Source organism: Schistocerca gregaria, chromosome 1, assembly GCF_023897955.1.
Source record: "Schistocerca gregaria isolate iqSchGreg1 chromosome 1, iqSchGreg1.2, whole genome shotgun sequence".
NCBI lineage: Eukaryota > Metazoa > Arthropoda > Insecta > Orthoptera > Acrididae > Schistocerca > Schistocerca gregaria.
In genome coordinates, this window is record NC_064920.1 from 805,329,532 (window position 1) to 805,345,592 (window position 16,061).

Sequence of the window (16,061 nt, forward strand, 5' to 3'; positions counted from 1 at the left end):
AGAGGTGTTGAGCATAAAAATTGTAGGGGAAGACAGAGACTGGAATTTATCCAACAAATAACAGAAGACATTTGGTGTAAGTGCTACTCAAAGATGAAAGATTGGCACAGAAGAAGATTTTGTGGCATTCGACATCAAGGCAGTCAGAAGACCGTTTTTTTTTTGTGTGGGAGAGGGGCACTGCATATTATTTTTTTCCCCTGCTCCCATTGTATCTAATCCCACACTAGTTGGCAGATATGGAGGTGGTGCAGAATCTTTCACGAGTAGTTTATATTCTGTTCATTTTGCTCATGAGTTTCTGTTATACCTCGTCATTTTCTTTCCTAGTGCTACTTACCACTCTCTTAAGTTTTGTTATATCTCCAAGCAGCATTTTGAATTCTCACTTTGAGCTCTCTTTTCAGGTGCCCATTTTATTATTATGATTAAAGTACCGTATGTTGATGAATGTCTCGTGACAAGTGAAAATTTATGTGAGACTGAAACTCAGACCCATATTTCCTGCATTTTGCAAACAGTAATCTTAACCATTAGGTATCTGAGGAGTAACTGCAGTAAGAAAGCCAAATATGAATATCTCTGAACACATAGCAATGATTGAAAAGTCATTACATGGCAGAAAAAGATAATGATGGAAAAATTATGAGCATCATGTCACTTTTTACAGAGCTTGAGAGAAGGTAAATACAAACGGTAAACGAGAGTTGCCCAGTAAGTAATGCACGGCATTTTTTCTTCAAAAATTCTTTATTAAAAAATATGAGAATTACACACACAAAAGAATGGTGTTTTATCTACGCACCCTATTTTTCTACGTAATCTCCATCCCATTCTATGGCCTTCCTCCAATGTGAAACAAGGGCGTGAATGCTGTGTTGGTACCAACTCTTGTCCTGGTGGCGGAACCAGTGCTTCACTGTGTGAATCACCTCCTCATTGTCCTCAAAATGTCTTCCACAAATGCCATCCTTTCATAGCTCAAACAAGTGGAAGTCCGAGGGGGCTGGTCAGGATGGGGTAGCGCTACCCTGTTTTACAATGTGTTCAGCAGTCCTCAGACTTGTGTGGGGCCAAGCATTATCGTGTTGCAGCTAAACATCTCCTGGGTTGCTGTGGTGCTGAAGTCGCTGGAAGCGTGTCTTGAGTGTTGTTAATGTGTTGACATATGCTTCTGAATTAATGGTACCTCCTCTTGGCATCACATCAATGAGAATCACACCTTCACAGTCCACAACATGATGATCATGATCTGACCAGTGGTAGCAGTTGCTTTGAATTTTTTCTTCTGTGAGGAGTGGGAATAACACCATTCCATCAACTGTCGTTTTATTTCGGGCTTAAAATGGTGAATCCAGGTTTCTTCACCTGTCACAGTCCAGAACAAGAAGCCCCCCCCCCCCTCAGCTTGAAAATGTTGCAACAATTGAAGACAAATGTTTTTTCTGTGCGATTTGTGGTCCACCATTAGACACTGCAGGACCTGTCTTGCGCGCATGACCTGTCTTCCACACACTTTTGAATATTCAAGAGTGTGAATAAATGCATCCACACTTCCTTTGTTGGTTGACAGATATAGTGCCAACTGCTGAGTTGTAATGCATCTGTCCTTGTGAACGACAACATCAGCTTGCTGCAACATGTCAGGTGTGACAGCAGTGGATGGTCTCCCTGACCACTGCAAATGAGGGAGTTCTGCCGAACTGCCTCCTGATGACCTCACCCTCCGTGCCCAGTGACTCACTGTACTTCTGTTGACAACAGATGCTCCACAGACTTTGCACAAGCATTTGTGAATATTCCCCACAGTTTCTTCCTGTGCAGTCAGAAATTCAATAATGGCACATTGCTTGTAACGTACAACACCCACAGACATCATTTTGAAACTGTCCTGCAGCTACGCTATCTGTTTGTTGGCACGCTCACACAGGAGATTTTATCTTTCACATTTGTAGTATTGTTTTTGGCTGAGGAAAAAAAAATGTGTTGCGTTACTTTCTGGGTAACCCTCATAAAAAAGGTTTCATAGAAGATAAATAGCCATACTACCAAATTTTATTTGTTGTGCACTTAAATGAACTTTTAACATATCAATTCTGACTACATGTTGCTCACTTGAACCGCTCATGACTGTTTTATTCAAGCATGGTGTTGTAATACTATGGGTATGCTGTGATTATTTTATTTTGTTGTTTTTATTTTGATGTCATTTCTGAGATGTCTTTTCTATTTTTGTCTATATCATTTTATTCTAAATGTAAAGATAGCCCACCTTGGCTGAATCAGGTTGTTTGATTATTGATGCTGAGCATGGTGGTGCAGTGGTAAGGCTGTGTGCTCATACTCAGGAGGACAACCATTCAAATTCTTGCCATCCTGATTTAAGTTTTCCATGATTTTTCCTAAATCTTTTAACATAAATCTTGGCATGATTCCTTTCAAAGCACATGGCATACCGGTATTTTTTCCCATCTTTTCCCAATATGACTTGGGCTCCATCCCTAATGACATCAGTGTTCTGCTATGCTAATGGTATAGCAGATGTGAAAAAAATGAATTATAGTTCCGTTTTTCTTTGTATCATTGCACTTACATTCTGCTTTCTATGTCTAATCTAGTATACTCCTTACTAGAAGGACCATAGTAAGCACACCATGCATTCATTGGTTAGTGTACAATTTAAAAAAATTAAATCTTAAAATATTTAACAGCTTTTATTGCAGTGCACACATGTCACAGATGTGTCACAGGGGCCTCTACATATTTATGAATTCATCTAATAATAGCTGTGTTTGATTTTCTACAAACAAAACAAAATCACTTATAAGTCCACAATGCAGAAATATTAAAGAAATGTGTTGCAGTTCTTAGGACTTTAATTTCTTTTCTACAGATACTTGGATTAATGGAAGAGAGGGCTAATGCCAAGAAGTACAGAATGATGGTAGAGAGTATGGAGAAGGAAAAGCAACAGTTACAGAAAAAGGTGACGGAAATGGAACATACAGTGTCTCAATCATTGCTGAATGCTAACAGTGATGGTAAGTTGATAAACAGTAATACCACTTGAAACTTCATATGCTTTAGTTGATATGTACATATTGTGAGCATTCCAGTTGAGGGCATATCCAGTGAGATACAGAAGAGATGGATCTCATATCTCGTCTCATCAAGCAAAGAGATGTTGTATCCCTGCAGCACCAGAATTCACAGCAGTTTTAGGTATGTCAACTGGGGCAGACCCTACAGCCGGAACTACCGACTTTGGTCCACTTACTGAACTACCAATGAGGTGGCTGATGTTTGCAATTACGACTTTGCTGCTTGTGTTGCACGTGCTTATGAGGCACTTTCCTCTTTCTGTGCCCTTTTCCCTTCTGACATCAGACTTTTCATGGTGCAGGGAGAGTATTAATTGACCATCAGTTGAAGAAAGCCAGAAATTGTATTGGATATTGACTAGTAGCAAAAGTATATAGAGTCTTTTCTTATGGGATGTTAAAGCTCTTTTGTCATTCACTGTAAAACATGAGTTGCCCACCCTCCACACCCAATTCCTCACCTCCCCGCAGCTCAGGTCCTGGCTAAGTGTTTGATTCCATGATGCAGAATCTTTAAGCACCATACAGACTTTAGTTGTTAAACACACTTAGTTATTTATTGTAATGGGGGATTGTTTGTTGTTGTGATCTTCAGTCCAGAGACTGGTTTGATGCAGCTCTCCATGCTACTCTATCCTGTGCAAGTTTCTTCATCTCCCAGTACCTACTGCAACCTACATCCTTCTGAATTTGCTTAGTGTATTCATCTCTTGGTCTCCCTCTACGATTTTTTCCCTCCACACTGCCCTCCAATACTAAATTGGTGATCCCTTGAGGCCTAAGAACATGTCCTACCAGCCGATCCCTTCTTCTGGTCAAGTTGTGCCACAAACTTCTCTTCTCCCCAACTCTATTCAACACATCCTCATTAGTTATGTGATCTACCCATCTAATCTTCAGCGTTCTTCTGTAGCACCACATTTCAAAAGCTTCTATTCTCTTCTTGTCCAAACTATTTATCGTCCACGTTTCACTTCGATACATGGCTACACTCCATACAAATACTTTCAGAAATGACTTCCTGACACTTAAATCTATACTCGATGTTAACAAATTTCTCTTCTTCAGAAACGCTTTCCTTGCCATTGCCAGTTTACATTTTATATCCTCTCTACTTTGACCATCATCAGTTACTCTGCTCCCCAAATAGCAAAACTCCTTTACTACTTTAAGTGTCTCATTTCTTAATGTAATTCCCACAGCATCACGTGACTTAATTCGACTACATTCCATTATCCTCGTTTTGCTTTTGTTGATGTTCATGTTATATCCTCCTTTCAAGACACTGTCCATTCCATTCAACTGCTCTTCCAAGTCCTTTGCTGTCTCTGACAGAATTACAATGTCATCAGCGAACCTCAAAGTTTTTATTTCTTCTCCATGGATTTTAATACCTACTCCAAACTTTTAAGTTAATAAAATTCATAATGTTTCAGGTATCGTAGAAGTGCAATATTGGTTACAATAGTGAACAATAGTGAAACCAGACTAACAGCTTTGATTATGAAAATAATACAAAAATTACACCACTTTCAAAAAATTCCAATGCAAAGCATATAAAACAATAGCACAATACCAAACAATCTTAGTTAGGCCACTGCAAAATATGGAAACTGTTATAATCCAGTAAAATGTTTCAGTACAGTCTGACAACACTGTGGATATATGCATACAACATTACTGATGGAAAATCAGTTGAAATGTTCATTCCTGATTTGTGATACTGTATAAACAGTCTTTTAGTACATCCCACTATGTGAGTGTTGGTATGGTATGGTTAATAATCAGTGCAAATGCAAATATATTGGTAAAAAATTTATTTCTATTTAAGTTGATATTATTGACACACTGAAAATTAACAAGATTAGTCTTTTATTCGTGTCTATGAATGTCTTAAGCAATTTTGGGGGGGGGGGGGGGGGGATGGTGTTCAGTGATTAGCTTTGGTACTTGTCAGACTACTTCAGAAATTGATCATTTTTGTTAATGGTATTTTTTGAAAAACTGAAACGAAATGAAATGCAGCAGTCGTATGATAAAAATAATCTGTAATGATGTCTAAATTATGGTATTTTGCCACCATGTTCACCACAATAAACTGTTGAGAAATAAAGAACAAGATAAAATAGGAAATGAAAAGTGAGAAATAAGAGAGAGAAAGCTGGAAAATTACAAGGAAAATGAAAAGTAAAGTACATAATAATTATGCAGGGAGAAGGTGAATGAAAGTCTAGGGGTACTTAAGTGATTGGAGGAAAGAGGAAGGCAGGCAAAGGGGCAGAGAAAAGGTAAGAAAGGAAAGTGAAGAGAAATGAGACAAATTGGGAAGAGGGGGGAAAGGCAACCACTTACCTATTCACAGGCACACAGACACCTAAGAATATGGTAATGAAGGAAGAAGCAGGGAGGGGAGGGAGTAAGGTAGAGAAATGGAAAAAAGGGCGGGAGAGAGAGAGAGAGAGAGAGAGAGAGAGAGAGAGAGAGAGACCACGTGGTGGAGGGGAGGAGGAGGTCAGAGGCAGTACATAATCTGGATGGGGAAGAAATGATATGGGCAGGGTAAAGGGAGAAGGGAGAAGGTAAAGTGAAGTATTGAGAAACAAATTAGCAGAGGTTTATGCCAGTGGGTTGTGAGAGTGCAGGACATGCCAGAGAAACAATTCTCACCTGTATTGTGTTGGAAGGGAGTGTCCAAATGGCCCATGTAGTGAAGTTGCTGTTGTTATTCGTGTTGTTGTGTGCAGTATGTTTTATCCACATGTCTCCCTTTCGAACCACCTTCCTTGCCCCTTCCCCCCCCCCCCCCCTCTTTCTCTATCCCTATGTGTTGTGACAGTGCCACCACATTTAACAGTGCCACCAAGACAGTACATTCAAATGGCGATAGAGGCGCTCCGCAACTCGGCTGAGCGCGGGAGCGCCACCTAGCTACGAATGGCGCCGGCCGCATGTCATGGCATGGCAGTCGAATACGAGATATTGAGTTGTTATCATGTAATCAGCTATTGTTGCTAAGAGAGAGTGTTTGAATATCCACGCAATTATTGGCGATTAAAGGTTATAACACTTTTGGCGATCGGATGTTTTCACTGCATTGTGGATTTGTGTGTTCATGACGGGGCAGACATGGAACAGCTTATGCAAGTGCTCATTGAACAACAAACACAGCTGACGGCTGCGATTCAGGCGTTGTTGACGTTGCTTACTCATCATCTGTCTTCCTCTTCTCCGCCTCCATTCCCTCCTTACGACGAGGCCGCTGAAGACTGAGAGGATTATGAGAAGCGTTTGTGGCAACACTTCTTGGCTTTCGGCGTTGTCGACGCTCCTATGTGTAAGTCGTTATTTCTATCTTGGATTTCCCCACGGATCTATCAGCTGCTATCTCCTGCCTATCTGTCCTTCGAAGAAATGTGTGACTTATTGTCTAACTATTACCCCAAAAACACCCACATCGTTGCCGCCCGCGTGGCGTTCTACTGGTGTCGTAAACAGCACCATCAATCTTACCGGGCTTTGGCGGCGGAACTACACGGTCTGAGTAGGAAATTTCAGTTTGTCACAGACACTCATCATGAGTCTTATGCTGATTCAATGATTAGGGATGCTATTCTACGGCTTGCTCCTGATAAAGAAGTTCGGCAACGTGCCCTACAACTGCCAAACCCGTCGTTGTCAGAAGTTCTAAGCATCGCTCAATCCTTTGAAGTGTCTCACGCTGCTGGCGTGCAAATAGACGCGTGGTGTGATGTAGGCGCTGTACAGTCAACTCTCGACACGGACAATTTCCCTGTTTCACAGGAGAACGAAGATGTGGCGGCGATTCACTCGCGTAAACAACGTCGCGTTGGGCTGCAATGCTCGCAGCGAAACCAGCAACCACAGAAGCAGGTTCGTTCCGCACTTCCTTATTGTCCCCATTGTTTCGTACAGCATGACAGGGCCGCATGTCCAAAACGTTTGGCCACGTGTAATTCATGTAGGAAAAAAGGCCACATTGCTTCTTTGTGTCAGTCCCCTAAAGTTCCTGTCGATGAGGACGAGGCATCGGACATGGATGTTCACTATGTGCTTCCTTAAACAAATAAGTTGTTTGTTACTGTTCGTGTTCTGGATAAAGACATCCACATGCAAGTGGACACTGGCTCTGCAGTAACTCTCATTAAATCTCGCACATATTTGGAGTTGGGTTCCCCTCCTTTGTCTCCAGTTACGCAAAATCTGAGGACTTATAATAAACAGAAAATTCCTATCATTGGCCAGTTTGATGCTTCCACTGCATACAAGTCTGCTGTTTGGCCACTCACGTTTTGTGTGGTGGATCATGCGGGCACTGAAAACCTGTTCGGTTATGATGCTTTCCAGTTCTTCGGGCTCTCCATTGATGATGATGTGCACCTCATATCTGAGGATATTCCATATCAAGAGCTGGACGGATTGTGTTCTGAATTTTCATCCGTGTTCTCTGCTGGTCTGGGTTGTGCCAAGGATTTTGAAGCCCACATTACTCTTAAACCTACGGCTCGCCCTAAGTTTTTCCAGGCACGCCCTATTCCGGTGGCGTTGCATGCACCTGTCAAGGCTGAGATAGACAGGTTAAAAGCTTCAAGGATTCTCCTTCCTATTACCTGCAGCGAATGGGCATCGCCGATTGTGGTGGTTTCTAAACCAAATGGGAGTCTGCGATTGTGTGGTGATTTTAAAGCCACTGTCAATGCTCAGAGCCTCATTGACACTTATCCTCTTCCCCGTCCTGAGGAGTTGTTTACCAAGCTCGCTGGGGGCCAGTTCTTTTCCAAACTTGACTTATCGGATGTGTACCATCAGTTGCTGTTGGATGCTACTTCCAAGGAATTTATCAACACTCCTTGTGGGTTGTATCAGCACCAGCGGTTAGCATTTGGCGTCGCTAGCGCACCGGCCATTTTTCAGCGGTTTATGGAACAGCTCACGGCTTCCGTTCCCGGCTGCATAAACTATCTGGATGACATTGTTGTCACGGTGGCCTCCACTGAGGAGCACCTTCGTAATTTGCATTCACTGTTTCGGGTTTTGCATTCGGCTGGGTTGAGGTGCAATCTGGACAAGTCACAGATCTTCCAACCCTCCATTGTGTATCTTGGTTTCCACTTGTCCCATGAGGGTATACGTCCTCTACGTCAGCACATTGCGGCCATTAACACTCTACCCCGGCCGTCTACAGTCAAAGAACTTCAGGCGTTTCTAGGAAAGATTGCTTATTATCACAAATTCATTCCATCCACAGCGGTGGTAGCTCATCTTCTGCATCAGCTGTTACACAAAAACGTCCCTTTCTGTTGGTCCGACAAGTGTGAGCAGGCTTTTGTCCGCCTGAAGGCGCATTTGCAGTCAGCGCCTTGTCTTGCCACATTCCGTCCGGGTCAGCACTTGGTTCTGGCGACTGACGCGTCACAGTATGGCCTAGGGGCTGTTCTCGCCCCATCGCCTATGCTTCCAAGACCCTCAACGATGCGCAACGGCGTTACTCTCAAATCGAAAAGGAGGCGCTCGCTATCATTTATGCTCTAAAAAAGTTCAGCGTTTTTTTGTATGGTTCTAAGTTTCACCTCATCATCGACCACAAACTGCTGGTCTCTCTGTTCAGCCCATCGGCGTCGCTTACGGATAAGGCAGCTCACCGCCTGCAACATTGGGCCTTATACTTGTCTCGTTTTCTCTATGAGATTCACTATCGCCCCATGGCCCAGCACGCCAATGCTGATGCATTGTCACAATTGCCGATGGGCCCCGACCCGGTTTTCGATTGTGATGAACTACTGTTTCCACATTGATGAGGAAGAACGTCGTACGGTCGAGGATTTTCTACTTACAGGTTCGCAGGTCGCGTTGGCTACTGCGCGGGACCCGGTCCTGTGTCGAGTGATCGGTTTTGTTCAACGGGGTTGGCCGGACAGGACGAAGGGCCGGGCATCGGATCCCCTTCGTAACTACCACGCCTTGCACCTTCATGTGTCTGTTTGTGATGGCGTTGTTCTTCTGGCCACGGATGGCGCATCTCCACGGGTCGTGGTGCCAGCCTCTCTTCGCAAAGATGTTCTCAAAATGTTGCATCGAGGTCATTGGGGTATTTCTCGGACAAAGTCCCTGGCCTGCAGGCATGTTTATTGGCCCAGTATTGATTCGGACATCGCCCACATGGTTGCTGCGTGTGGTCAGTGTGCTCAACAACTGGCTGCACCTCGTACAATGCTCTCTCCATGGCCTGATCCAGCACAGCCATGGGAACGGGTGCACGCTGACTTTGTCGGCCCCTTCCTTGGTGCTTATTGGCTACTGTTGATTGATGCCTTCTCGAAGTTTCCGTTTGTTGTTAGATGTCCGTCACGCACCACTGCGGTGACGACATTGGCTTTGTCCAAAATCTTTGCGCTAGAAGGTCTTCCATCCACGATCGTCACAGACAATGGCCCTCAGTTCTCTTCGCAGGCCTTCCGTGATTTTTGTACTGGACAAGGGATTCATCATGTTACAGCATTGCCCTTCCATCTGCTATCGAATGGGGAGGTCGAGCGCCTTGTCCACACTTTCAAAAGGCAGATGAAAAAATTCCTTAGTGACTTTTCCACAGAAGACACTCTGCTGCAATTTCTGAGTTCTTATCGCTTCATGCCCCTGGGTGATCGCAGCCCTGCTGAACTCTTGCATGGCCGTCAACCGCGCCCTCTACTGCACCTGCTTCACTGTCAGGCCTTGTGCTGTGTCCCCTAGTGTGGGAAAATACTCGGTGGGCGCCGACGTGTGGGCTCGAGGGTATGGATCTCGCCCTAAATGGATTCGAGGGGTGGTCAAGGCTCTTCGCGGCCGCCAGCTTTGTGAAATACGTACGGACGACGGCACAGTTGTTCGCCATTATGACCAGATGCGCCCACGAGTGGTGGCCACGCCGGTGCCACCGCCCCTTCCTTCACCTCCACCAGCCTGAGAAGCCAGTCCTGTCACCACTGCCGATCGACCGTACGTGTTGATGCAGCCGACGTCGCTACCGCTTCCGAGTACGCTGGAACCGGTCCCAGTCACGACGCCGCCTTCTCTGGGACCCATCTCGCTGGAGCACACCCCCAGGTCCATGACACCTATGGATACTGCTCCGGAGTTTTCACCCATCATCTCGTCCAGGAGGCACGTTCCACACACGAGCTTCCGTCCTGGACATTTTCGACCATACTCTGGTGTCTCTCCGCGGGATCTTCTCGGGGCCTCACAAGAGGCCATGGATGTCTCCGCACTGTCCATGTCTCCAAGGAAGTGAGTGTTTTTTTTTCAGGGGGAGAAAAGTGCTGTGACAGTGTCACGACGTTTAATAGTGCCGCCACGACAGTACGCGCAAACGGCGATAGAGGCGCTCCGCAACTCGGCTGAGCGCCACCTAGCTACAAACGGCACCGGCCGCATGTCACGGCATGGCAGTCAAATAGGAGATACTGAGTTGTTATCATGTAATCAGCTATTGTTTCTAAGAGAGAGTGTTTGAATATCCATGCAATTATTGGTGATTAAAAGTTATAACACCATGCTCTACCCCTTGAATTCCTTTCATTTTGTTGGGTAGCCGCTGATTCATCTTGTGAAAGACTTGCCTCATACTAGCCTGCTTATCCCTCCTTGCATCATACATCCTTCCCTCCCCCTCACCACCTCAGTCTACGTAGGCAACTGCTCTGAGTGCTTAAGTCTTGCCAGTACCGTGACTGTATTCCTTGAGGATGTCTGTCTGTCTGTTTGTGTGCGTGCATATATGTGTGTGTGTGTGTGTGTGTGTGTGTAATCTTACTTAAAAAAGAAAAAGAGGAGAAAGAGCTCAAAAGATATTGCTAACTGTTTTCTGTTACATATTTCCATGTGCCACTTGCCAGTCCTCTGTAAGTAAGTGGCTGTCTCTCCCCTATTTTAACACCCTGGAATTTTCATTATAGTTAAAAATTGGGAAGAAACTATCATAATTTAACATGCATGGGCAGCAAAAGCTAAATATATTTTATAGAGATAATAGTCATCTCCTAAATGTAGAAGTAATCCATATAATCTGAAAGGTATACTCAAATAAGATACTGTTGTTGTTGTAAGGAGAATGCTTTGAAACAGCATTCTGCTTGTCTATCTATGATCATTCTTCCTCAGAGCATGATTTTAGATATAGTCTGTATAGAGAAGCATTTCCAATCAAGACACTTTTATAATTATTGGGCACAATGGAGACTGAAAGAGAGTCTATATTATTTTGATCTGTATTATTTCAACTATTATGGTACAGTTTTTTCCAGTTACATCAAAAGCAAAATTCATTAGCAAAACCAAAAATTATTATACAGAATGGAGGAACATTCTTAATATTACTGATAGATGCATACAGAAATGCAAGAGAGTATCTGAGTTTTAGGAACTATTTGTTGCTTCCTGGGGGAGTAAAGGAGAGTAGGTTGGGGAAGTCTATAAAGGAAGGACAGGTCACTTAGATCCCAGGATGAGAGGGACCACCTGTGTGAGAGTAAAGGAAGACAAGGATCCATCATGTTCCAATGCTGACTAAACAAATATGGGTTGATTCAAGCTCTTTGAATCTACTCATACCCTTCTTGTATTCCTGACAGACGAGCAAAACTCAAGAATTAGTCATATACAGGTTTTGTAAGCTACCTCCTTCATGGATTGACTACATTTGCTTTGTCTTCTTCCAATGTATTTCAGTTTGGCATTTGACTTTTCTTGCATCTAATTTTATGTGGTTGTTCAACCTTAACAGAATCCACATTGTTTCTCACACATGAGATCTTGAGTCTCCAAAGAGGTTGAAATTAGCAGGCATAAAACAAATTGCATAATTGTTCAAGACGCTGACATCTCTACATATAAAAGGCAATGTCCTGACTGACTGGCTGACTTATCATTGCCCAGCCCAAACCACTAAGGGTAGTAACTTGAAATTTGGAGAAGATGTGGATCTAATACTGTTGGCATCATTTAGGAAGGGACTTTTCAAAATTCCAACCCTAAGTGGATGAAATAAGGGACAAAGTCTTTTTATGAAAAATGTTGCTATTAAAGCAGTTTTGGAGCTAGACCAATGAAAACTGGTATTTGGTTTCTCAATCAGAAAATAGAAAATACATGATTCAGCATTTTTAGAAATTCAACCATTATGGGGTAAAGAAGTGGGTGAAAGGTTTTTGAAAAATAAATAATTACTAAAGAATCACTACAGGATTTTAAGGCTACAATTGACATTTGACTTCTTGGCTTAAAAATTTTAAAGCTAAATTTGAACTTTTCTGTTAGATATAAAGAAATATTTGTTTGGGGGTGAAAGTTGCTGCAGAAATATCTCCACAAGAATGCAAAAGGCATGATTAACAGAAATTTTGGACTCCAGCTGCAAGAATAACTTAAAGAGTCCAAAGTTGAATCAGAAAAGAAAAATTTATAAATACAAAATTATAATAAAATAAAAATATAGAAAATACAAGTTGATGGAGGAAGGGGGTTAAGGAGGTTATAGTTGCTCACCAAAATTTATGGTAACTGGTGCTGGATGAGATGAATAAAAAGTTATGTACAATATAAGTAATCACTCAAATCTCTGGAGTAATACTACAAAAATGTGCTCATCTTGGGGCTACTAGATATCACCAAGTGGACAGTTCATTTGTATTATTTTTCATATTCTTCCTTTTTGGTGGTGCTTGTTTATACATATAAAGCTGGGCAATAAACACTTGTCAGTAATGTAATTAACAGTTGTGTGTATAGAATGTTTGGTGTAAATTTTTTCAGTGTTGGGGCTAGTGTAAGTTGGGTGCAGATTTTACAGCAGGAACAGTTGCAGGGTATGAACCTTTGGGGTGGACTGATGGTTTTTCGATGTCAGAGAGTTTGAAAAGCAACTTGTGAAAATTGGAAGGGTATTGAAAGGCAACCCTGTGTGTTCAACTAATTCTGGGTTTTGCTTTGAGAAATTCAAAGCCTTGCCAGATTAATCTCATGAAAATGCAAGGCCTGTGTATCAAGGTGGCTACATTTTGAGTTGTTTGGAAACAGGACCTTTGTTTCTAGGAGGGAAGGGGGGAAAAGAAGAAGAAGGAGGAGGAAGGCCAGGAAGTGGAGCAGAAGAATGCTGCCTAGATTTTGTTGTTCTTTTTTTTGTTTTATTTTTGTTTTCGGAGAGGAAATTCTGGGTTAGGTGCCGACATTGAAGGATTTGGTGTTACAAATGATGGTTTTTGCAGATATGTGGCTTTATATTTGCTGGACCAGGCAAATTTTAGTTTCAAAAAGGGTTGACCTATGGAAGAAAATTCTTTTTTGGCCTTCTCTTTGTCATAGTCAAGCTTGGTGCCATATGAGAAATGAGCAACTGCTTAAATGACTGTGGTACTTCACATTAATATAAAACTTTTTGAGTTAGTATCTTTTTACTCGTTTTAACTTCATTAAGCTTTTGTATGTCAGTGAGGCTTCAGCTTTGTTCAATACTGTAATGAAGCTGTCCCTTCTTTTTAAAAGTTTCAAACATTGTTAACGGGCTGAGGCAGGTCTTTTCCACACCCTGCAGTCTTGTTTGGAGTACTTCTGTCTAAACAATGTTGAGAGTGCTCTTGACTTATTTTAGTTGATTCTCCACACGTGTTGTCATGAAACTGAATGATGATCTGTTTCATAGTGTTTTTTGTTCCTATAATGATTATCATTGAAGTAGACACTTTAAGGTCAGTTTGCCCCCTTACAGCATTGTAAATATTTGATAAAGTTGAATATTTTGAACAAAATATAAATAATTAGTCAATAATATGATCAAATGCTTTCCAAAAGAAAATTTTTAGTTAGTTATTAATGAAGAAACTAACTTTACTAGGAATGTTCAAAAAAGCCAGAAACACCAACAAATGTAAACTTATAGATTGTTAGAACATTCTCAAAGTTTACAGGTGCATGGAGTGTGTATTTTATTGTGAGGAAAAAAGTACTTCAGTGAAAAAAATAAAATGCTATCATGGAATGTAAAACTGTTTTGCCTTGTAGCTAAAAGAAATCATTGCTCATGAATTTGTGTGCTACCGGACAGATAGAAACTTCCAGTGCAATGTAGAAATTCTGGGTTTCTGAATTTTGTTGATAAAATGTTCTCAACTTACCAGCTGAGTCAAGGTACCATGTGGAGATGAATCAAAGTGTTGAGATAAAGTGTCATGTTCATCATTGTCCAGTAGATTTAACTGTCTCTTCTGTGAGATGCTTTGTCTTATGACATTTCCTTCAAACTTACAGGGTGATGATTATGAATGGCATGGCTTTTAGGTGAGTCTTGTGTTTTTGTACTTTTGTTATGGTTTCATGGCACTAATCTAATAACAGTTTTGCTTTCTGTAATTGCATTGTGCAGCCTTATATCAGTGTGGATTTTTAATGAAGTTATTTTCTGACTCTCGAGCATTTTCATGAAATATGTAAGCCTGATTACAAAATCTGGTTCTCGCAGTTTCGACACTGGCAATGATATGCAAGTCCACTGTCAGAAATTGTTAAGGCAGGTGCAGAGTACAGCTTACTGTAAAATCAGCTGTATTGGGCTGCGATAAGATCTGGCACACATCAATGCCAATAGCAATCTTTCAACATGTAGAAATTGGTACAGCGACCTTCATCAGGCTTTCTGGCTGGGTCCCTTAATGTATTTTTTGTATGTGAGTCTTTTCTGAGAGTTACCTTGCTATATCTCCCCAGGGAAGATACTGTCAGTGTAGTCTAAGTAGTTGTACGAGTTGTTGTAGGGAGGTCTTTTTCTGAGGCACATGGTAAGCATAGTGACCTGCATCTTATCTCAGCTTATTGTAATGTGATAGTTTTTGCCCCATTTTCCATTTTGTTTAATACAATTTGGAGATGCCTTGCGACCAAGTTCCGTTAATTGAGCAGGCGAAAAAAGCAGTGTCATCCAGTGTTTACGTGGAGTTCTGTGGATACATCAGTGATGTATGGATTATCAAGTACAGGGCTAACACTAACCCTTGCAGAACTCCTGCTCCGTATGAGTCTTCTGGAGGAGTTTGAGGATCCTATTTTCATGGAAAAGCTCCTGCTTAAGGTATAGCTCTGTATAATCCTTACTATTTTACAGGGAAGCCGTGGAATTAGAGCTTGTATAAAAGACTGGTGCACTACGCTGAATCATTGGCTTTAGTTATGTATAGAAGCACCGTCTCCCAACAGCTTTTCTGTTGAAGCAGTCTGTAACTTCTCCAACCACCCTCAGTATTTCTTGTGTAGCAGAGTGTTTCCGCTGAAATACAAACTGGAATTTTGGCAATACTTGTCCTCTTTTAATGTGTTGCCTGATGGGCTTAAGTGGAAGGCACTTGTAGACTTTGCTGAGGTTTGCCAGTAGACTGGATTGGTCAGTAGTATTGTGAGATGAGAAGATGTTGAGTTTCATTATCGCAACACAATCCACAAGTTTCTGTTGCTTTGAAAATTACTGTGTTTGTGAGATATCATTGTAGATGTTCACAAGGTGGGTTATAGCTAAGGGTGTGCGGTGGGAGGGACGTTTCCTAATGTCAATTGTTGAGCTGGTCATTACCTGAGGCCTTCTTTTTAGGCAGTGATTTGATGACTTTTCCCACATCTTCACTAGTTAAATGTGGCCAGTCATCCTCTTCATCATCATCTGCTGCAAGAAATGCAGCAAGATGCTGCCAGGCTGTGGTTTCGTGTTCTCTGTCCTATGCCTCTGCAGATCTGAATTGCTTTCCAAAAATGTTGATGTGCACATTGGTCGCATCTGCATCTCTGAAGACAAGTCCGCACTCTCCATGCAGAGGGGGAATTTTGACACATCTTTAGTGTATGCCACAGGGTGTTACTGTCTACTTGGAGAGCTGAGTGGCATTCCAATCATTATCAGAGTATGTGTTCAGTGAGCACAAT

The 16,061-nt window shown here is 42.1% G+C and overlaps 1 protein-coding gene across 1 annotated transcript in view; it reads left to right on the plus strand.

The window, feature by feature from the left end:
• The window catches only part of LOC126270326 (CAP-Gly domain-containing linker protein 1-like), a 536,038-nt gene that overhangs the window by 498,550 nt on the left and 21,427 nt on the right, over positions 1–16,061 (plus strand). The window contains 1 exon segment of the mRNA XM_049974062.1: positions 2,894–3,041. Within this exon segment, the coding sequence (XP_049830019.1) occupies positions 2,894–3,041 (148 nt within the window).